This window comes from Erythranthe guttata, chromosome 3 (genome assembly GCF_056151865.1).
Source record: "Erythranthe guttata isolate IM_541 chromosome 3, IM_541, whole genome shotgun sequence".
In the NCBI taxonomy this organism is placed as follows: domain Eukaryota; kingdom Viridiplantae; phylum Streptophyta; class Magnoliopsida; order Lamiales; family Phrymaceae; genus Erythranthe; species Erythranthe guttata.
The window spans coordinates 16796260-16819385 of NC_142535.1; the positions used below are offsets into that span (position 1 = coordinate 16796260).

Here is a 23126-nt window from a genome sequence, read left to right on the forward strand (position 1 = left end):
ATGGGTTATTAAAATAGAGTTCTATTTTGATAACTCATTCATCGGTAAAAATACATCCCAAATAATAATTATTAAATATTCTCCTAAAAAATAGGAGCACGTGAAAAAAAGAAAAAACTCAATAAAATTGAGTTTTCTTTTATTTACGTAAAAATCTCAAAAAAGAAAAACCTCAACATAATTGAGTTTTCTTTTCTTTACGTAAAAATCTCAACAGAATAAAATTAAATTCTTTACATCTTCAACAAATTTCCACTGTAAAAAATCCCAAAAATATCTCAACAGATTTTTTTTTCTCTAGAGCTTCAACAAAGTTCCACGGGAAAAAGAAAAATCACTATGTATATATAATTTTTTTTTTCGGTTTTGAAAAGGAAGGAACTTGATTAATATTGACTTTGAGGATAGTTTACCAGAAAAATCGGTTTGTATGGTTATTTAAAATGGTTAAAAAATAAATAATATATAAATAATCATAAATTTGTTTCATAATTGTTTTTTAATACTTGTGGTTGGAATTCACTAGTTGTATAGAGATATCAAAGTATAATCCTGATTATCAAATGAGTATTTGATAATCTCATTTGATAACAATAGGTTGGAGTTGCTCTTAGGTTTGAATCGTTTGATTACGAAAGCTAGTTAGTGACACGTTCTTTATATGTAATTTTAGTAAATCATTTATATATTCGTTTACCAACTTAATTAATTGAAATAAACATTAAAATATTTGATTATGAAAAACATATTAATAATCTAATGAATACAACTTATTGCGATCCAATTTTTTTTATGTGCTAAAAAAGAATGGTACTAAAATTATTATATGAATATACTATTGATTATTGAATTTGGAGGCTTAGAAATTTAATCTTGTTATCTTGATCAACATGAATCAATTAGTTGGTTCACACTATGTATACCGGGTGAAATATTTCGCGTATATATTTTATTATTCATTTAAATATAAACATAATATAATTGACCAAACAATTCATATTTTTCAAATATTCTTTTATTCTCCAACGGGATTTTCGTTATCTTTAAGGGTAAATTACAACCATCCCCTGAGATCTGATTAAATTACGTAAACCCCCTTTTATTTGGGTAATTGCAACCACCCCTCAACTATAAATCTTCTTACATGTCAATCCATGTGGTTTCAAATTTAGTAGAATTTTTTAGATTATATGGAATATTCTCAAGTTTATACCCGTTTTATCTCATTCGAGCTTCACATTTTGAAGCAAGATGATCATAGGATGCGCTTTTCGGCTTGTATATATATCAAATTGTAGTGCATCAGAAACTGTATTTTTGCACAAAACGAGTACAAACTAGAGCACATTCCCCGGAATCCAGATGATTACGTGGAATTTAATACCATAAGAATTGATGTGTAAGAAAATACATTACTGATAGGGTAGATGTAATTATCAAAATATGAAGAATTTTTTCGTAATTTAACCGTACTTCAGGGATGGTTGTGGTTGTAATTTACTCAATCTTTAATCAAATTGGGGTTTCCCACTTCCCATCCCCAAACGTAACAGTTAGAATTTTGCTTGTGAAATCTATGCAATTTGCTATGCATTTATTTTCCACAATTAAAATGGTATTAATAGTTAAAACTTAAAAGCCATTATTATCCCTTATAATCGTTTTTTTTTTGGCCAAAAATCACTCATGTGAAATCTTTAATTGTCGAAAACACTCTTGTGTTAAAAAAATTAGCAATGATCTCCCTATAAAAACAAATAAAAGCAAATAGATCCCTGACAGCTTATTGCGAGCTAAACTCGATTTGACTCGATTTCAATGGTCAGATTCAAAAACAAGTTTACATCAAGGTTGTCGGCTTACAATAGATCTACATGAAGCCTAACAATAATGACATTCCCCAACAACTCTCGAATCTTAGCATTCGTGTATTTCACCAGATATATTTATGTACATCTACAAATTAAAACCACATGGTGTATTTCATCAGGTGTAAGAACCCATAAGCTTAGCAATGGATGTAAAGAAGGTACATTACATTACAATTAACCCATCGTAAATGATAAAATGTTACATTTACTCCCTTGATGATATTATGGTTTAGAAAAAGTAGCAAATCAATAAGACAACCTTTCTCTCACTTACATAAGAATAAATCGACATGAAATAAACAATATTATACGCTTAGAAAACATTGGTACAAAATTAAATAATTATTTCAAACGTGGCACATAACACAAGGCCACTTTATAACCTCACAATCATCTTAAAAGGCAAACAACATATAAGAGGTGAAATAGAAAAAAAAAAGAGAGGGAATCAAATGAACACAATTTATCAGGATGCATGTATTGCATCATGAAATGAGATACATAAATAGGAATGTATATAGTAATAAATATGATCTAGGGATCACACTCTTCGGATTTCTTCTTGGCATCCTTCTTCTCGTGATGCTCGTGAAACGCAAAACCAGCAGCTCCGATCGCCGCCACCGCCGCTATCTCTTCTTGTACCTTGTGTTTGTGTGCATTCTCCGGGTCCTTTTTCGCCTTGTGCTTCTCATGCTGGTTATTAAATCCACCATTTAATCAATAATAATAATAATAATAATAATAATAATAATAATAATAATAATAATAATAATAATAATAATAATAATAATAATGATGATGATGTTCGTACCAATGCATATGCACCGGCAGCCATGGCGCCAAGACCGGTCAATTGCTCGACATGTTTGTGATGTTTTTCTTCTTTAGCATAATCATGGACTACTTCTTCTTCTTCTTCGCCTTCCTTCTTGTGGTGAAATAAGCTGTGGTGCTTCTCTTCGGCCATGTTGATATTATTTTAATAATACTCGCTAATTATGTTTTGTGGTACATGTATATGCATTTCGATTACACTATTTATAAGCAATGTCATAAGTTTTTATTTATTTATTTTATTTATTTTTACATTCATTTGTCCAAGTCTAACATGTCGTGAGAAGCATAAATGGTACGTAATCATGGTATTATTATTATACAAGTACCATAGTTTATAATTCCGGTTACTAGGGGAATACGATGCTACACCCAATGATTTTCACCGGGTGGCTCTTTTCTTGACATGTGTCCTTTTTTATTTATTTTATAATTATATTTCTAAAACCCATTGGGCCATAACTGAACCCGTAGTGGGAATCTTATTAATTAGGGTGTCTGGTTATATTCACCAGGTGTAGCATAGAATTTCCCCCGGTTACTATCACTATTCCGTGAATTACGGAATTTAATTAAGAATATTAGAAGGAAGAAAATGTCTTTTTAACTTTTTTGAGTTTTTTAAGTTGAGAGAAATTTAAAAGAGATAATTTGATTATTTAATGTTCAAGTGATCGTGTTTAGGGGGTGGTTACTCAACTTTGATTGGTTTCTAAAGTCAAATCGCATAATTAATCTTTAAATAAATATAATAAGGTTACACTTGGTGAAATTCATTTTAAACAAAGGCTAATTTGAACGGTTTTGCAGATAATTGGTAATGTTTCCGAGAAAAATCGAAGTTTTCTTTGGATCTATTTTCTGGTAATATAGATTGCTTTAGTAGATATGCATTTATCGTCATTTATACGTATCGACATGTAAAAAAAATATTTCGAGATTTTATTGCGACTTACTTTTATTTTTCCTGTCAATTTTGTTTATTTGTTATTAAGGGACATAAAAGTCTTAAATCTCCCACCAATCATTCTCTATTTCTTTGTTGATTGTTATAATTAAACATGGCAACAATTGGAAGTATATTTAAGACAAAATAGCACTTATTCCATGTGGTTTGAACTTGGAACTTTGTGCATGTGATCATCTTTTACTTATAATATAGCACATGAGCCCCTCGTATTTTAATATATGTACATAACCTTTTTGTACTTACAAAATAATTATCTTCCTAATGAGCATGATTATTTACTAAGTGGAATAACATAAGAGGGTTATGTGCATATATGAAAAGTACAAGGGAGTCATGTGCTCATATTGAAATCACAAGGGGTTATGTGCATAAAGCAAAAAGGGGATTATGTGCTTATATGAAAAGTCAAGAGGGTCATGTGTACAAAGTTCAAAGTATAAGGGGTTCATGTGCTTATATTGAAAGTACAAGGGAGTCATATGCACAAAACTCAAACTACAGGGGTTTAAGTGCTATTTGCCTACGAAATAGGCACAAAACATAAAAAATAAAAATTAATTTCCGTTGCCGGGACTTGAACCCGGGTCTCTCGGGTGAGAGCCGAGTATCCTGACCAACTAGACTACAACGGATTTTTGGTTTTACTTGTTTCGTTAGAGTTAATTTATTATTACTTAGGATTTTCATTTGTGTTATTTGCTCTCTTTTTTTCGGTTATGTTTATCTGCTACAAATAATTGCAACAAAGAATCGGTATAAATGAAACCAAATCACGCTTTGTTACACTTTAATTTGGTTTCAACGATTTAATCATTAGGATTGTAGACTTCACAAAAACCATCATAAGAACCCTAATTTCAAAAGATTATGTTCATTAACCAAACTCTTCGAACTGATTTGACCCTTGAAAGCTCATTTCACAACTCGATTCCTTAACAAAACGAACCAACCTTGAACAGTTTTTTTTTTTTTTCGTTCACTAAACTAAGAAGCTCAACCCGAGCTTGATTATAAGAAAAATAACAAAATATGTATACAAAAAATCAAGTCACTCGATCTCAATTCATGTTAGGCTCGATTAAAGCTCGTTCCAGGCCGACTCAAATATAACTTCTAAAAAAATACCCAAACAACCGTGCATTCAGGTCGACTCGATTAATTTACACCTTTACGCATCAACTTATCCATCCCATCCAAAAACAGCAAAAGAAGAAGCAATCAAGATAGGAATATATAATATTAAACACATGTGTAGTTTCTTTGCCTTGTGAAACTCTTCTTTATGCCATACTTGCTAGTTTTTCCAAACAATTAAACTATTTTTGCCTCAAATACAATTAGATGACACATCCATTAATGTATAAAGGGAACTCGAATTCAATGCACTAATAGTCACTAACTTAATTTTTCATGTGCTTAATCACTTTATTAGCGATGTAAATCGTAATTAATCGACAGATTTAGGAGAACAAAGGTTGCTTGTGTGGTTGAGTTATGACCTTTCTATCCAATAATGTAAAAGTAGACATTGACATTTAATCTGATTATACAAACATTCTCGAACCCCGGTACGTTGTAATAAATCGTATGTACATGCATATATATATATGTATGTATGTCTATATATTTGGTTCCATAACAATCACATAAAGTACCTAGAGCTTCTCAGGCTGAAGTAAACGAAACGAAACGAAACACTGTAAGAACTCATTTACAATTTCGGCATTCATAGTTCTGCCTTAGATAAATTCACACACACACACACACACACACACACACACACACACACACACACACACACACACACACACACACACACACACACACACACGCGAAATGCACTTAATTTCTGATTTCCTCTCTGACTAAGATAAATTGAGTTTATTGCATCTCGTACCCTTGTGTTATACCAAATTGCTAAAAAACTCCATGTTACAAATATTAGCAAAAAAAAAAGCCGCCCTATAATGCTTTTTTTTTTAGCACACAACCCCCTAAATGGTGCAATTTTTAGGGCGTAGTTTGCTAATAAATTTGGATCATAGGGTGTTTATGCTATTATTAATAATACAAGGAGTTTTTTTTTTCAATTACACTAAACAAGGGGGCTGAAATGTAATAAACCAAAGATATTTTCCAAGACTCACTTGTGCTCCAGAAATTAACTTCTCTATTTGTGGTGCTGTAATACAGAAACATTCCTATATTGGCTCCAGGAGATAAATTAAAAAAAAAAACCAGAAAAAGACTGCAATATGGGTATTGTCTTATTTTCTTTATTGCAGTAGATTTCATTTTGTATATATATATATTTATATATAATAACAAAAATAAAACCATATTAAAAATATTTGATATTGACATAAACAATATTGGCTAAAGGTAATGTGATAAGTTACCTCAAGAAAAAAGGGAGACAAATATGTGGCGGAAGAAATACAGACGACACGACGAAAACCACCACCAGAGTAGCCGAAAGGTGGCAGCTCCTAAGCGGCACCACCAACTGGAAAGACCTACTGGACCCACTAGACCTAAATCTCCGACAATACATACTCCACTACGGCTCAATGGCTCAAGCGACCTACGACACTTTCATATCCGAAAAGGCATCGAAATACGCAGGCGCAAGCCGGTACTCTAAGAAAGACCTCTTATCGAAAGTCGGAATCGAATACAAGGCCAATCCTTACAAGTACAGAGTCACAAAGTACTTTTATGCCACGTCATCATCGCTAGTGCTCGATTCTTTGTTAGTTGTTTCTTTGTCGAGAGAGGCTTGGAGCAAAGAATCGAACTGGATGGGGTTCGTGGCTGTGGCCACAGACGAAGGAAAATTGGCTCTCGGCAGAAGGGATATTTTAATTTCGTGGAGAGGAACTATTCAAAATCTTGAATGGGTTAATGATCTTCAGTTCGAATTAGTCTCTGCTCCCGAGATTTTCGGAGAGAGAAATAACGAAGGTGATGAACCTAAGGTGCATTTAGGGTGGCGGTCTATTTACACTTCGGACGATCCTAAATCACCTTTCAATAAGACGAGCGCTAGACACCAGGTTGGAGAATTTCGAATTCGATTTTAATTTCAAAAAAAAAAAAAAAAAACCACACTTACAATATCGATGTTATTATGTATTTTATGTTTATATGCGACTGAAAAATGGAAATTGCAAATTCTGCCGATTCCGATCAGAATATTTTCGATTTTGGAACAAGGTTTTCGTTCCAATTTCCGAAAAAATCCGATTTTTCCGAATACTTTTTTGGGAAAGGAATTGAATTAGTTTTTCACTTCCGTAGAAAAAAAATGGAACTTTTCCATAAGCGTTATTTCCAACTCGATTTCAACCCCTAATCTCCGAAAAACGAGAGACAAAACAATAAACCAACGTTCTTTTTTGATGGATTCAAGGTTCTTGATGAGGTGAGGAGATTGGTGGAGGAGTACAAGAACGAGGAGACGAGCATAACTATAACAGGGCACAGTATGGGGGCAGCGGTTTCTACCCTAAACGCAGTCGACATTGTTGCCCAAGGGTACAACAAGCCTAAAGACATGCCAAACAAGGTTTGTCCCGTCACAGCTTTCGTTTTCGCCAGCCCTAGAGTAGGCAACGGAAGCTTCCAGAAGTTCTTCTCGAGCTTGCAGAATCTCCGGATTCTACGCGTCAGAAACGCACGTGATGTGGTCCCTTTATATCCATTGATAGGATATTCCGAGGTCGGAGAAGAATTGGTCATAGACACAGAAGAATCGAGCTATTTAAAAAAGCCGGGAAATTTGAGCAGCTGGCATACCTTGGAGGGTTATTTGCACGGCGTTGCGGGTACACAAGGCAGCAAAGGGGGTTTCAAATTGGAGGTTGACAGAGATATTGCACTCGTTAATAAACATATGAATCTCTTGAAAGATGAACATTGCGTCCCGGAATCTTGGTGGTGTGAAAAGAATAAAGGTATGGTGCAAAAGGAAGATGGATCTTGGTTACTAATGGATCACGAGCATGATGATTTTTGATCCAATTCTATGTACCTTATCCGAGAAAAAATTAAAGGAAAAAACGAGAACGTAAAAGAATCTTAGTAGATATAAACTATCAAGAAATGTAATATATCAAGAATGTGATAAATAACAGTCAATTTGAGCAACTGTGAACTGTGAAGTTCATTTTCTTAACATATATCTGAGTTACAAAAAAACAAAACGAAACAAGTAAAAACACGATTTCGAACCTGTCTGGCTTTGTTTGATGTATCGAATGAAGAATTAAAAACCCTTCGTTTGAAGGCACAACTCTGTCGACTAAATGGGTGCTGACATCATCCATGTCTATTTCAATTGTTAAATCACAATAAATCCTAATAAATTGGAGTATTTCAATTTGTTACTCTTTACTGAGCGAAGCCTCGATTCGTTGGATGAGCTGGTCTGCACCCATTGCACCCTCCTAAAAAAAACATTGATGTATAAAATTAGAGAAATAAGGAACAATCATCAACAATTGACAAGAGGTGGAATCATTAAATAAATTGTTTATGAAAAGATGAGTTCATTTCTCTAACAAAGAATCGACGAATGTTACAGAGCGTAAAACTTCAACCGACAAGAAAATCCAGCAAAATAATATCATTTACAGTACTCACAAAGCGATCGTGCGGTTTTCCATCCTTGAACAAGATGAAAGTTGGTAACGCTGCTATGTCGTACTCATTTGCAATGCTGGGGTACTTTTCCGTGTCGATTTTCACGACTTGAATCTTATCAATCATCGAAGCGCTGACCTGTTCAAGAACCGGAACCATGAACTGGCAAGGACCACACCTACAAAACGGTAAAAGCAAAATTATATTCACATCCAATTTTTTTATTTTTTTTCCCTTTCTTTTTAGCTAATAGAATATCAACTTTACTACTCTTATACAATCGAATTATCAAAACGAATAGGATAGAGATCAAGTACTAAGGCATACGAGATATTACCAAGTAGCATAGAAGTCAACGAACACTGGCTTATCAGATTTCTCCAGCAACTCAGCAAACGAAGTAAAACTCTGCTTCGTTGATGCAACCTGAGAGAGTAAAAATATTGGAAGTCTAATTATCTGACATATATTATATAAACCAATGTAGTGTGTAACGTATATATGTGTGACCGTTGTTTATTTGTGCATTAGGACCTAACGACTCGGAACTATCTTTTTTCCATTGGCTTTGAACTCCAAACCTTCAAGTAAATGATTTTCTTAGGCCTCATTTGTTGCCAAGATAAGATTAGACGAGATAAGATTAATTAATTCAATAAAAGCCAATCATATTATTGGACCTTCGATGATTCAATAAAAAACATGCCTAGAAGGCAAGATAAGTCATGATAACATAATATTTGTGGGTCGATCCGACAAATTATTGGGATACCAACCATCAAATGAAGTCCTATTATTTAGTTAATCATAGCTAATCTCCCCAGCCAAACGAGGCCTTAGTATATTTCAAGTATAAAAATGTTTATCATGTTCCAAACAAATCAACTGTACTAAGAATCTATTTGCCGGAAACCGTTTGAGAAAGTTCCATTCCATCAATTAGTTCTTCTTTTCGTTTTTTCCCTAAAACTCGAATATTTCGGTTGTACATCTTCGATTTTGGACAATTTGCTTGCACATCTTCTACAACTAAATCAGATAATTTTGACATACCAATGCATCAAAATATAAAAACACTGCAATAATGAGCTGAATCAAATACATTCGAATACATCAGCATAAAAGTACATCAGGAGAAAAATTCAAACTTACTTCCGAGTTCCGACCACAGTCAATAAACAAAACAATTAATTCGAATTAATTTTAATTTTCACTGTATAAAAATAGATGATTTACCAGCGTAAGTGTTCGTGGGCGGGGCTTCGATTTGAGGCGGTGGTTCCGAATTCTCGAAATGCGAAGCTCCGAGGGGAACTGAAGTGAGGAAAATTGGGCGAGCTTCGAATTGGAAGATGAACAACACGGCGACGTTTTGATGTTGATGCTAACTGCCGCCGCTGCAGAAATCGCCATTTTTTTCTGGTGTGTGTTGAGATTTTGGGTGGGAGGTGATAAAAGAAGAGAGGCAGGCCTATGCCGACGCTGGACGGAATATAATATTAATATAATATATAAACAAGAAAAGGAGATATATATTCTTTTGGAGATAACATATATTGCAATATATGTCTTTGTAGTAGTCGCCAACAAGACTCTAAAATCATTTTCTTTTGAACTCGACTCTAAAATCATTTTCAAGATTACTAAATATTATTTTTGAACATAATATATGTGATATATTTAATCAAATGTTTTTTTCCCAAAAATAAATAAATCAAATGTATTTATTTTGATTTTTCATACGAAACTATTATCATATTTAGGGTAACCTCTTTTAAATATTTGTACATTAAATTTATTCAATTCGGTCATTTACCGAACCAAATCGTATATTCTGTTATGTAAACGGTATGAAATGTTGACTTACCGAAATTTCGGTTCAATTTTACCGATTTGACATCCCTAAATTTACCTTTTGAGGGATTTTTTTTGTAAGATAGTACATAGTTAAGGGATGGCTGCAATTACCAAACAGAAAGGGGTGTTTCGTAATTTGAGCATAACTCAGGGGTAGCCGTAATTTTCCCTAATATTTATTTACCATATGTAGAAAAAAAATATCATTTAATTACTTTGTATCAAAACAATACGGACTTTATAAAAGGTTTTGATTTATATTAGGGCAAATTGCAGTTCACCCCCTTAAAAATGTTTGTTTTGCATTTTCCCCTCTCAAAATACAAAAATGAGACTGTTCCCGTTCGAAACATATAACTCGGTGCACTTTTCCCCAATGTGTATTTTTGGTCTAATTCTCACCGGATTAAGGGCATATATGTCATTTAACATCTTCTGTTTGAGAATACTCTTTTCCGAGTTACTTAGGGTTCCCAAATCAACAAAATTATCTTCCCAAATTGATGAAATTCGCTTCCAAATTAGACGCAATTTTCTCCCGAATTCGACAAAATTTGTTCTTTGTTCATCGACAAAATTGATGAAAAGGGATTAAATGACATTTAAAGCCTTCAAATATGAAATTACCATTCCAATTTACTCAATTTTGACATGAATTAAACCGGAAATACACATTGGGCAAAGTGCACCGAGTTGTATATTTCAAAAATGTACAATCTCATTTTTATATTTTCAGGAGGGAAACTGCAAAATAGGCATTCTTTTAGGGCGTGAAATGCAATTTTCCCTCTAATTCAGAAAAAAAAGCGTGTTTTGGAACTTGATAAAATTTGAATGTTGCTCAAGTTTCATACCAGAAATCGCTATGAGGTAAATACAAAAAACACTTGCAAAAAACATTCATGTATATAGTTTCGAGATTTAATTTGCAACAAAATTCTAGTTTACACAAATCACACGTGTAAATAGCAAATAAAGCACATGACCTTAAGGCACTTCTCTAGCACGTGTTTACATCTTACAAAACATTCAGTAAAACCTAAACCCCATATCTAGTGGAAAACTCCAGTTTCAAGAGTGCATGGATTCAACCATCACTTGTCAACACAAAGGCAAGAAGAACTACAACAATGGTGAAGAAAATAGTCGCACCCGAAAACAACCACATTGCTCCGCTTTTCGGCTTCTCGTCAACTCCACCGCCCACCTCCTCATTCACTTCTTCTAGAAGCTTCCTCACTCGTTCCATGTCATCATCTTTCGCCGCCTGTACTAATCCATTCTGAACTTTCTCGAGTTTACTCAGCCGTTTATATCTCGAATTATCCTTAATCGGCCAAAAAACACGAGTCATCCTCCACAAAAATACCCCCATGTAGATAGCTACGATACAATCCACGCTGTAATGATGCCGCTCCCTAATCTCTCGTTGCGCACTGTGTGCCACCAGCATCCAGATAAGCGCTGAGGTGTACCCTCCATATGCTTCCTGCATTTTTAAATTGTATAAATATTGAAAAATTTACCCTGATAAAATATTATTTGTATATATATATATACCGTCCATGCCATAGCTGTCAAGACTGCAACTAGCATATGCCCACTGTATAGTAAGTCATTACAGCCTCCTCCAGCTCTTTTCAGAAGATAGTACCACGGAGAAGCTCCCTCCGCAACTGTCGGTCGAAGAAAATCGGCTAGAAAATTCATCGACCCCCAATTTGGTCGAAAGTCAACTACGTTTTCCCCACCAACACCTGAAAAGCAAAATAGCAGAGTCAAATCAAGAATCAAAAAACAAGAAACGAGAGAGCAGGATGTATATCTATATACCGTAAGCCACGTCATGCTGAATGATGTGACGTATAGCATTGGAATCTTTAGCGTAAGGAACGTAGTATTTCTGAGCCCATGGATGTGGGTCCCGGGGGACTTGGAATCGAGCCGATGCGCACCACGGGCGAGGCGAGGGCAGAATTGTCGAGACAAAAGCTACTGCGCGAAGAAGTCGACCGATGCCCATAGTGAACATGTATCTTGCAGCTATGCCTAAACCAGGGGCTTCTACCGAGTTGAATAGAACCGAGAAACCGAGCATTATAAACAGCATCAAGAAATGGTGCAATCCAATTAAACGGGCTCTCATTATTTCGACCAAGATTGGCGGTAATTTATCGTTCAGAGCCAACAGAAGCCATTGGCCAACATCAGGAAGAGGCGGTGTGGCACTGTCGGAACATTAGATTAATTATGTAATGTTGTAGGAGAAATAATACTTTCATTACATGTGAATTAAGTTCCACAACCGAGTTTGTTTTTCGGAGGCAACAAACATGAAGTGAAAAAGAAAATTTTCTTTTCATATTTTTTTTCCAACAATTAAGAAGGCAGCTTGTGTTTTAGCTAGCAAGTAAATAAAGAAGTTGACAAGTGGAAATTTTTACTATATTTGAAGTTGCTATATATATAGTAACAAATGTGAAATTTCTTCAAGGCACAAATCAGATCTATTTTAGCATACATTAATTACTCCTCAATTTAGGAAAGTTGTGATCTGTTAAATAATCTACCATTTCAATAACCCCAATCCTCAAAAAAGCAAAATCCGAAACCCTAACAGGAAATTTCTCAGTATATCTATATACATACTTGTGCCAATCGAGACCTAGAACGGCGGTAACAGAGCGAACCGAAATCATTTCGAGGAGGAGAGCTGAAAGCATGAAGATCATCGACAGAATGAAGGGGACGGCGGCGCGTAGCTCCAGTGACCAGTGCTTGTAAAATGGGACACGAATCACGGCGGCGATGGCGAGGACCGCCCACAGTGCCGGCTGCAGAAGCTCGTGCCACGACGGAGACAGGTGGCGGAGGTAGTCTATGCTTACGTATGCTATTGCAGCGATCCCCAGCCCGACGGAGCCTCCGCGGCTGGGGGGCCGCCGCCGTGAGATCAGCGGCGAACGCATTTATCCTTGGCGGCGGTTTTTGAGGAAAGTGTAGTTAGTGGTTTTGATAGTATAAAGGCAACTATGCTTAATTAACTGCCAAAGTCCAAACTAGTAGTAGTCTACCATTTTTCCTCTCAATTTTATTTTTATTTTATTATTTTTTTCCAACTTCCATTTAATATCTGGTGAACTTCATCGAGCAAAATTTAACCACCCAAGTATTGTTAAGTAATATTACAGTTTTTGTTTACTCCTTAAGTTTACAATGATTTTACATTTGATCCTCGATGTTAAAAAAAAAAAACACATTTGGTCCATCATGTTTCAATAGTTTAATCTTTTTTGTTATTTTTGTCAATTTACTGTTACTTTGTCAGATGGACCAAATGTGTTTTTTATGAACATGGAGAACTAAATATGAAATTGATGCAAACTCGAAGGACCAAAACTGTATTTTTCCCTAACTATGCATTATACGTACATTCAAATGGGTATATATGTAGATTTACTATTCATCAACTACTCAGTGTGTTTTATCGAGTGTAAGACTTAGAAGGTCGGTAGGAAGTGTATTCTCTAGTTTTCTACCTACAAATACTCGTACATTCGTAAAACTAATACCATATTCGCTTATCTAAAGTTAGATGGAAAATGAATGAATTTGAATATGAAGAGAAGCAACATAGAATAAAATAGCAATCCACGCATATATCCGAAGCGATTAACAAAAGAAAATTTAACGGTCATGATTCGTCGACAAGATTTAAACATGGAAATAAAACAAGCCTTGGTTTATACATGTGATCTCACAACTTACATCTATATCTCAAGTGAAAAAATGTGGGGACAAATACACTCTCTCTTCTATCACAACCAATACAAAATGAAAACAAATAAAATAAAAATGAATAATAGATATTGCCTATGTACAATGGAATAATAATCTAAGAACCACAAGGTAAGGAGCACACTCTTCCAATTTGAATGAAAAACCATTGCAGAGGATTCGGGCCTTCGTCTTTTTCCGAAGGCGGTGGTGTTGGCAAAGGAAGCTGAGCTGGCAAATTGCGGTGAAATGCATCCACAGCAGATCCTACCCCGTCTTCGTTTTGTATCGATACCGCTATTTCCATTGCTCGAGATTTTACCTACAAAATTATTCATATATCAATTTGTGAAATTGATAAAATTACTCTCTCTCTAGATCTCTCTCTCTCACACACACACGCGCGCGCGCATATATACCTCTGGCTGGAGCATGAATGTAATAGCTTCAGAAAGAGATTCGACGGTGAGCTGTGATACGGGGATCGGAGATGGTCCAAGTCCTTTCTGATAGATCCTCTCTCCCCAGAAAAATTGATCTCCAAAGAACGGCACTATGGTCGTAGGACACTATACGCATAACGAGTAAAAGTAGTTGCATGTTACGGTTTGACAAAAAAAAAAAAAAAAAAAAAAAAAAACCCGCAATTTTAAATTATCGGAGAAAAAAAAACTGTCTTACCCCGGCTTTTAGCCCCGTTGCTGTTGTTCCAGCTCCACCGTGATGAACCTTTATAAAATCATTTTAAATACGACTGCATCAGAAAATAGGCAACACGTTTCTCTCGTACAAAAAAAAAAATAGTAATAATAATAAATAAAAAATAAATATTTCCAAAAACGAAAATGCAGCTTCAATGTTCAAACTGACCACAGCTGAACACTGAGGAAATAACCAGTCATGAGGGCAATCCACAAGAAGGAAAACATCGTCCGGAATATTTGAATCTGCGAATAAAAAAAATATATCATAAAAAAAAAGTCTTACACATGAAAAAAAAAAAAAAAAAAAAGCTGTAAGAGAAACTTACGAGCACCGAGGTCTCCCCACCCTCGATCAATGATTCCTCTTTGCCCAGTATTCTTCAATGCTTCCAATATAATATTCGTAGTTTTGATCGAATCTTCCAGAGGCTTTTCAAGCAATCAAATATATATATTGTTATATGATTTTTTTTATTTAATATTAATAAAATTGAAATCATACGAGAAGATGGTTTATATTGTATAGTCCGTACATACCATGCTTCCAAATCCGATATAAATCGGTGGAGATCCCTTTAGTATCCACTCCACAAATTCTTCAGACGGTTGGTATCTAGACCCGAGGTCGTAAAAACAGTAACCAACTACGTCAACCAACGGGCCCCAGTCTGCGAAACATAGTAATGACACGAGTTGTAACGATTCAAGAAAATAAATAAATAAAAGAATTGAGCAATTAAAAGAAATGATGCTGTTACCATTTGGCTTGGGAACAACGTGTGGGCTCCACATATATCCCGTTGGGAGATGAGAAATCGAGCCGTGGTATGTGCTAAAATATGCAATAGGCGGAAGATTCAGTTTATTTTTTCGGAAATTATTAATATGTCCTCTTATGCCCCACCATATCAGTAAATCCACGAGAATATACGACAGCTGGATTTAAAAAAAATAAAAAACACCAAGGAGAATTTTCATTAGGAAATCGAGAGTTGCGTTATCTAATCGAAATAACTAAAATGCATTCGAAGAATAATTTTGAAAAACGTACCCAATATCCTGCACTTTGCGGTACACGCGCTAATGGGTGAGGAAATGCATACGTAGGCCTGTCTATTCCCACACTCGTAAGTATATTTTTTTTTATATAATATTTAAAATAAATTAAAAAAAAACCCGAAGAAATTACGCTTACGTCCAAGGCATTGTGAAGAACATATGGAGGGGAACACCGAGCGCTTCGGCTACATGTGCATGCCCTGATAACAAGATACAAAATATTCATAAAAAAAAAATGACAGAATCTCGATTGTAAAATCGAATGAAAAGATATTATAAATTATAGTTTGGAATAACTAACCGTAAGCAGGGGGATTTGCAATAATCGCCTGAGCTCTAAACGGGTTGCCGGTTATTGGATCGGGTTCGGTGCATGCCGGAAGAAGAGATTCGATAATTGCCTTTATCTGTTTACGTTGTATCGAAATTTCTCCGGGTGCCGATGGGATAAGACCTTTATTTCTCGCCATATCTACATTAAATAAATTTCAGTCGATAAAATACTCGTAATCATCAATTGTGACATCTGACGATTTTCAGTTAACTATTTTTTCCAATGACAATATTATTTTTTAAATATATATATATGCATGCGTTGAGGACCTCTTACATCCAGCCAAAACACGAGGATCGCCGCCAAGTGGGTAAAACTCTACCCCAGCCGACTTCACAAATCCACGGAAATTCGAATGAGTTGCTAATCGTACACGATGACCGTATTCCTGTAGTCGCAATAAAGATTGCATTTTTAAATATTTTTTTTAGCTCCAATTTTTTTAATTACAATTAATTCATACCTTCTCGTGTAGAAAATTAAGAGAAACTAAATAAAACGAATTATACCTGAAGTCTCTTTGCGACAGCGAGGAAAGGCTGAACGTCTCCTCGAGTTCCGACAACAAGCATGGCAATCTTTAGTTTTGGAATTGTTTTATTAAAATCGGTCATTATATAATCGACGATAATCGGGATTTCTTCCACTTGACGAAGCTCTAATAGCTCCGAAGCTACATGCGAATCCTTTGTCAGGTCAACCTCCACGGTTCCATCCTTTTGGATCTTCACCAAGTCCACGATTAACTTTTTCTATATTATAAAACAATATTATTAAAGTTAGCTTCATTCAAGATTTCGTCACTTTATTCAGCTTACGAAGAAAAAAAAAACGTCGCTTTTGAGATGCCAACATGATCGTAAAAAAATTACAGGCTTCTATTCACACTAACTGCATCTTTGTCGGTTTTGTCTTCTCTTACGTATATTCACACGCGTAAACATAACATATGAACAAACACAATAAAATGTAAACCAGAAACATTAAATAAACGAGGAAAATTCGAGACATTGTGTACAACGAGATTTTCACCTTCTCGCGTTCGGAGAGTCGATCCAACTTTAAAGGAGGCATAGGAGTACCCCTCTTCTCACTCATAGACCTCGAAATCGCAGATTCTTGGCTCTCAAGGAATAGATTTCTCTGCACCGGTGCCGTGATACAATAGTCCAACCCTTAACATTGCCAACGGAAAGATATTATAAAAAACGGTAAAAAAAAATAACGGACAAATATTTTGGTCTAAGACTGAACGAGAACTAACCTCTTCGAGCCCCAAGAGATGGACTAAGACTGAAGCCCTTTGAAACCTCGACAACAGAAGACGACTCCGTTAATTTTGGTCTTTGATGCTTTGTTTCGGGTGTCGAACACTGATTGGACTGCTCGTCTATAGATGCATTTTCATATGTATGTAACATACTTGTCCTACGAACTTTGGTACCACTTGTTTCTTGATAAGAAATTTGATTGAGATCAATGCTCGTCGCTTCAATTAAACTGCCCCCCTCACTCCCTATCCCACTCGATGCGCTAGGAGGGGATTTATCAATCCCATTATCAATCCCAATCCTATCCATTTCATCTGGGTTTTATCCAAGATTAATCCTTTCAGCCACTACACGAATTGACGACTCAATCCCATGGATTCAGACATCTGCATACACGACGATTATTCTTAAGACGATTCGATTCGAACCCACAATAATAATTCAAGAATCCTATATTTTTTTACTATACTTCATATTAAATCAGCAACTAGAAATGAAAACCCTCAAACTTATCAAGATTCAAGACTGCAAAAAAAAAAAAAACAAAAAACAAAAAAAAAAAAAAGGAAGCAACTTTTCACACAGCAAATACCAAACCTAACACATATTCATACACCTACCACACAAATTCCACGTGCTCGGTGTTAGGTTAAGACTTAAGACAAGAAACAAAGTTCAAGAAATTCCGCATAAATTTCACATTTTATATGCCGTCAATTGATAATTCAGATACATAATCAAGCTGTAAGTAACAAAATTAATTATAAAAAAAAAAAAAAAAAAGGGGGGGGCGATCAAAAGGCGTCCAATCAGTAGCACAAAAAAAACCCAGCTTTACAAAAGTTTATTCAAAGAAAAGCGGAAGAAGAAGAAGAAGAAGAAGGATGAAATGAAAAACCTTAATAATGAAGTTTCGGGCAAGAATTTTCAACTTGATCTTGGACTAGGTAATTCAAGACACAATTATTTAAAACTCTTTTTACTTAAGAAGAAATCAAGAAAAGAAAAATGGCCGAATTGTGTTGATGGGAGAAGACAGGAAGACAAAATTAAGAAATATTGACTTGGAGAAAAAAAAATCGAATTTAATTTATTTTATGGTAATTAAAAAGTATAGATGTATTTTTTTATAATTAATATTCTTTTTTTAATGTGGAAAATAAATGCACAGCGAATTGCATAGCTGGCACAAGCAAGAGATTCTGACTGTTTGTTTATGGGAAGTTGGAACCCCAATTTGATTATGATATGGGCCTAAAAGATAAAGAGATTCCGTTGGAATATAAAAGAATATTCAAATTAAGAGGAATTGTTTGGACTCAATCATGTGATTATTCGGGCCCGCTTATCGGGCCACGTGAGTCGATTTTGGGTTGACTCGAGATCAGATACCATCAGACCTCATTGTTGAAGGTTCAAACTCATATGACATCGATTTGTTACTATAGGCTCAAGCTTTGGGGCTTATATCGAGTAATATATGAATTAAATAATTTACAACTTTGCAGATGAACGGGGTTTTTTATCGGGTTAATGTTGCAAATGTGTAATCCTTGACTAATTAAATGATTCTATTAAACAATTAACTTAATTCCTTCTTTTCTTTCTTTCTTCTTTTTTTTTTTTGTTGATTTTTTCTTGTTTTTTTTTCCGCAAAATTGAATGATTAATTTGTGAGTTGTACGTTGAGTCATATCATTAAAATAATAAATAATCATATATTTAATTATTTACACTTGAAATCGAAGACAAGAACAAGTGATTCACAATGCGACGACGAACATCTTATTTGTGTAATATTTGCATCATTATATATTTCTAAACAGATCCGTGACGCCATATTTTTTACATACATAAGTTTTGTGATTAATAGATGTCAATGTTCAATATGAACATCAAAGTAGTTTGATTTGTATTTCAACTAGATGGTGGCTTGATTTAATATATAGTTTTGTATTATTGTGCATTTATAGTTAGAATACGTATGGTTACGTTGCATTATTTATGTTCAAGTACTAATATAACTTTCTATAGCTAGAGATAGTAGCTTTTGTGCACCAAAAATATTTACTATACCACATAAAAAGGGGCATTTGGTAGAATTAAAACATCATAAAGTTAACGAATTAATAGAGGATAAATCAATGCAATCAAGAGTAAAATTGGGTAAAGTGATACCGAATCAGTAGTACAAATGGTGAAAGTGGAATTTATCGTTTATTTTATATTATCCAGATGTATATATATGTGTATACTGTTAAGTTTTAACATATACTAGCCAACAATGCATACGAGGATTAGCTGAATTCCAGCTCACACAATTGACATTGGCAGAATGGCCCTCCAACTTATGTATAATCTCCATCGAAACCCAATCCCGTATATATGTATACCTATAGGCTATAACACACCATATTAAAATACTTGATTAAGTAATTATAAATAAAAATCAAAGATTATAACATTATAAATTACACAATGGGTAAATAAATAAAGGGTAAATTACGGCCCACCCCATGAGGTAAGGTCAAATTTTGAAAAAATCCCTCATGTTTGGGTAATTACCACCACCCCCTCAACTATGAATTTTCTTACACGTCCACCTTTATGGCGCCAAATTTAACATAATCTTCTCAATTCCGTGACATAGTTTTTAGTTTGTACTCTTTTTTTTTTTTGATAATTCTAGTTTGTACTCGTTTTTGTGCTAAAAGGTAGTTTTATATGTACCATAATCTGATATTTACAAGCCAATATACACATCTTATGATCATCTTATTTCTAAATGTGGAGCTGGTATGAGATAAAACTTGTACGAATTGAAAAATATTCCACATAATCTTGAAGATTCCATTAAATTTGAAACTACAAGGGTGAACATATAAGTAGATTCATAGCCAAAGGGTAGTTGTAATTATTCAAAAAGGGAGTGGGTTTTCGTAATTTAACCTTACCTCGGGGGAAGTTGTAATTTACTCAATTAATAAACAAATAACTTGTGTATCCTCACTTCCACCGGCGATAAACTATTGTCCCATTCCACCTAGAGCTTAGAACAAGAAGTTGAAGTTTATGCCCTTCGAATTTCATCGTAATTAGAAGAATTTCGAGGGCTTAATTCCACTTTGCATCCTCGAAATATACCATTTTGGTACTATGCACCCTCGAAAAAAATTAATAGCACTTTGCACCCTTGAAACACAATAATCATGCATAATGCACCCCAAATGAATTTAACGCTAATAAATGTAATTTAATATTTTTTGTGGCAGTTTTTAGGATGACTAATGTCAAATTTTTTTAATTCATCAATTATTTTGAAACTATAAAGTGCATACATAAAAATACATCTCATCAACATATTTAAAAATTATATTTTTTTTTTATCCCAAAAAAATATGTCACGAAAAAAAAATCCTTCAGCTATTTCGTTATCAAGTTATCAAAAAATCATATTTTCTTCCAAATATTTTTACCTAATATTTCCACTAGTTACAATAAAAAAAATACATCAATTGAATAATTTCGTGATAAAAGTTTATTTTATTTCATTTTGTAAGATAATCCGGCATTTTTTTTTTCCGCACTTTGTGCACTCGAAATTAGGTTGGATGTTGAAGAACATAATATTTTTATTTATTTATTTTGCATCCCCGATAAAAAAACACCAATAAAAAATAAAATTGCCTTCATTATTCAATTCAGGGTGCATTATGCATGATTTATTGTGTTTCAAGAGTGCAAAGTACTATTATTTTTTTTCGAGGGTGCATAGTGCAAAAATAGTATATTTCGAGGGTGCGAAGTGGAATTAAGCCAATTTCGAGCCCTGTAATGAAGTTCTTCGTGCGACACACAATTTACCGTAATTGAATAATTACTACCGCTTCGTTGTAAAACCCAATTTAAAGAGACGGTAAAAATGAGATTCTTACCTACAAATTAGTTACAAAGATTTGCTTAAAAAACCCGAATTAGGTTGCAATAGCAAACGCCAAAGGAGAACCGTTCAAACATTAACAAATTAAATGGATTATTAAATTTAAATTATAAGTATAAATATATTTAAATTGCAATGTCAATACATGATATGTTGATTTGGGTAGTTAATTTGTTGATATTATTTTTTTTAGAATGCATTTTTGTATCTCGAAAAATGAATATCAAAATAACTACAAATTTGATTCCTTAACTAGAGATGCAAATTTGAGTTTTGAAGCATCAAATTAGAAGTTTTACTATTTAATTTCCTATTTGATTTCCCATTGGGGTTGCTCTAAGATAACGTATAGTAAAGTTGGTTGCATTAGATATGAGTTTGTACATTATATATAAGCCATGTGGAATATATATGTGAGAGCATGTATCAGAAGTTACGATTAAATTTAAGAATTAAGAGGAAATCGAAAAGATTAAAGAAGTATTTGATTGTGTATAGAGCTTGATTCCCCCTTCATTTTGTTACCCTAACTCAATTTCTAGTGCTTACAAATAATAGCAATTGATTAATTACCCCAATAAGGCGCCCGTTTGATTGACAAGATAAGATTAAATAATTTAATGAAGCCCAATTATTTTATTGGAGCTTGCGACGTCCAACAAAAAAGATTCACTAAAATGCAAGATAAGCCAAGATAAACCATAATTATATAATTTTGACGGGTCAACCTGACAATTTATTCGGAATACCAAACATCAAATTAAGTCCAATTATTTAGTTAATCATGACTTGTCTTGGCAACCAAACGGGTCTAAACTGCATAACATGCTAATAATCATGCAAACCAAAACTCAAGTGCAAGCTATTTATTGGGCAACTAACAAGATCTATTCTAATGCAAAGTACTAATTCTACTAATTTACCCACTAATTACCTACTTAATCACTAATTACCCACTAACTAACTTATTCCACTAATTGCGTGCCATCTTTGGGTTTTAAAAGTTGGAATGGGTCCAATCCAACACACCTATTGAATTGACGTGATAAAAATAGTCCTCCCAAAAAACACTTAGGGCTCGTTCGGTTACCTATATTGGATTAGATTGGATTACATGAGATTGGATTAACTTCCTACTGACTAATTAATTATTTAGTTAGTAGCATGTTCGGTTTCTTAGATTAGATTTTCTATTAAATTTGTTAAAATCGGTTATTATATATGAATTGTCTATAAAACCACTTAGTTTACAATAATAAAATATGAATTTAAGGATAAAATTGTCTTTTTCCTTTTTAGTCACCCCTATTAAATTAATCTCAGGGGGAGGGGTGCTACTAATTTAAAGAAATAGTAGCATTTAATAGCGGGCTTTGATTTTAGTAGCGGGTTTGGAAAAATGTGAATCTTACCAACCGGACATGCTATTAGCCCCTACTATTTAGTCAGTAGAACCTTATAGCGGTAACCGAACGAGAAAAAATAAAATTGGAGATTATAGGTTTGTAAGAAATGTTTATTCTAAAAATTAAGGCCGTTTATACTCAAAAACAATTTTTAATAGCTAATTACATTTTTTTTTGGAAAGCTAATAGCTAATTAATTTGATGCGTTTGGCACAATAAATTTCAATTTCCATTTAATTTTGTTACAAGTTATTTCAAATAGCCATAAAAAAAAAATCCCAAGTCACAACAAAATGTTGCCAAAGCCCACATAATCCAGCCCAATCGCCTACTCATTTTAGGGCACCAAATAAGAAGTTGGGAAACCTTCTTCTCGAGCCCCGAATTCGAAGCGGCCCCACAATCAAAAGTCAAAAGGTTGGTATTATTACAACACAACTAATGTTAATCGAAGAT

The 23126-nt window shown here is 34.1% G+C and overlaps 5 protein-coding genes and 1 non-coding gene across 8 annotated transcripts; 1 reads left to right on the top strand and 5 right to left on the bottom strand.

The window, feature by feature from the left end:
* Nucleotides 1-2152: 2152 nt before the first annotated feature.
* LOC105950678 (abscisic stress-ripening protein 3) lies at nt 2153-2887 on the bottom strand. The gene is made up of 2 exons (XM_012974045.2): nt 2686-2887; nt 2153-2567 (listed from the first exon to the last, which is right to left on the bottom strand). Exons 1-2 carry the CDS (start codon nt 2839-2841, stop codon nt 2406-2408), a joined length of 318 nt encoding a protein of 105 aa, XP_012829499.1. The 5' UTR covers nt 2842-2887; the 3' UTR covers nt 2153-2405.
* Nucleotides 2888-4237: 1350 nt separating this feature from the next.
* TRNAE-CUC (transfer RNA glutamic acid (anticodon CUC)) lies at nt 4238-4310 on the bottom strand. Its single transcript has one exon. It is a non-coding gene; the product is annotated as a tRNA-Glu (tRNA).
* Nucleotides 4311-5267: 957 nt separating this feature from the next.
* On the top strand, nt 5268-7883 carry LOC105950775 (phospholipase A1-IIgamma). Of its 2 annotated transcripts, XM_012974138.2 has the most exons (4): nt 5268-5377; nt 5872-5937; nt 6061-6734; nt 7091-7883. In XM_012974138.2, exons 2-4 carry the CDS (start codon nt 5934-5936, stop codon nt 7694-7696), a joined length of 1284 nt encoding a protein of 427 aa, XP_012829592.2. In that variant the 5' UTR covers nt 5268-5377; nt 5872-5933; the 3' UTR covers nt 7697-7883. The 2 variants fall into 2 exon arrangements, with proteins under 2 accessions (XP_012829592.2, XP_088671896.1); XM_088815770.1 differs by lacking the exon at nt 5268-5377 and having other exon boundaries at nt 5840-5937; nt 7091-7827.
* Nucleotides 7759-9891, bottom strand: TY1 (thioredoxin Y1). The gene is made up of 4 exons (XM_012974139.2): nt 9559-9891; nt 8660-8748; nt 8323-8500; nt 7759-8126 (listed from the first exon to the last, which is right to left on the bottom strand). Exons 1-4 carry the CDS (start codon nt 9733-9735, stop codon nt 8064-8066), a joined length of 507 nt encoding a protein of 168 aa, XP_012829593.2. The 5' UTR covers nt 9736-9891; the 3' UTR covers nt 7759-8063.
* Nucleotides 9892-11066: 1175 nt separating this feature from the next.
* LOC105950797 (Sphingomyelin synthetase family protein) lies at nt 11067-13327 on the bottom strand. The gene is made up of 4 exons (XM_012974163.2): nt 12829-13327; nt 12013-12407; nt 11740-11936; nt 11067-11668 (listed from the first exon to the last, which is right to left on the bottom strand). The coding sequence occupies exons 1-4, from the start codon at nt 13146-13148 to the stop codon at nt 11267-11269; spliced, it is 1314 nt and encodes a 437-aa protein (XP_012829617.2). The 5' UTR covers nt 13149-13327; the 3' UTR covers nt 11067-11266.
* A 558-nt stretch (nt 13328-13885) lies between these two features.
* Nucleotides 13886-18580, bottom strand: LOC105950648 (sterol 3-beta-glucosyltransferase UGT80B1). Of its 2 annotated transcripts, none has more exons than XM_088815771.1 (15): nt 18223-18580; nt 17318-17710; nt 17086-17228; nt 16563-16805; nt 16330-16441; nt 16021-16191; nt 15856-15919; nt 15712-15769; nt 15419-15596; nt 15198-15328; nt 14987-15089; nt 14827-14903; nt 14638-14685; nt 14376-14525; nt 13886-14278 (listed from the first exon to the last, which is right to left on the bottom strand). In XM_088815771.1, exons 2-15 carry the CDS (start codon nt 17631-17633, stop codon nt 14075-14077), a joined length of 1998 nt encoding a protein of 665 aa, XP_088671897.1. In that variant the 5' UTR covers nt 17634-17710; nt 18223-18580; the 3' UTR covers nt 13886-14074. The 2 variants fall into 2 exon arrangements, with proteins under 2 accessions (XP_088671897.1, XP_088671898.1); XM_088815772.1 differs by having other exon boundaries at nt 17945-18558.
* Nucleotides 18581-23126: the final 4546 nt, after the last annotated feature.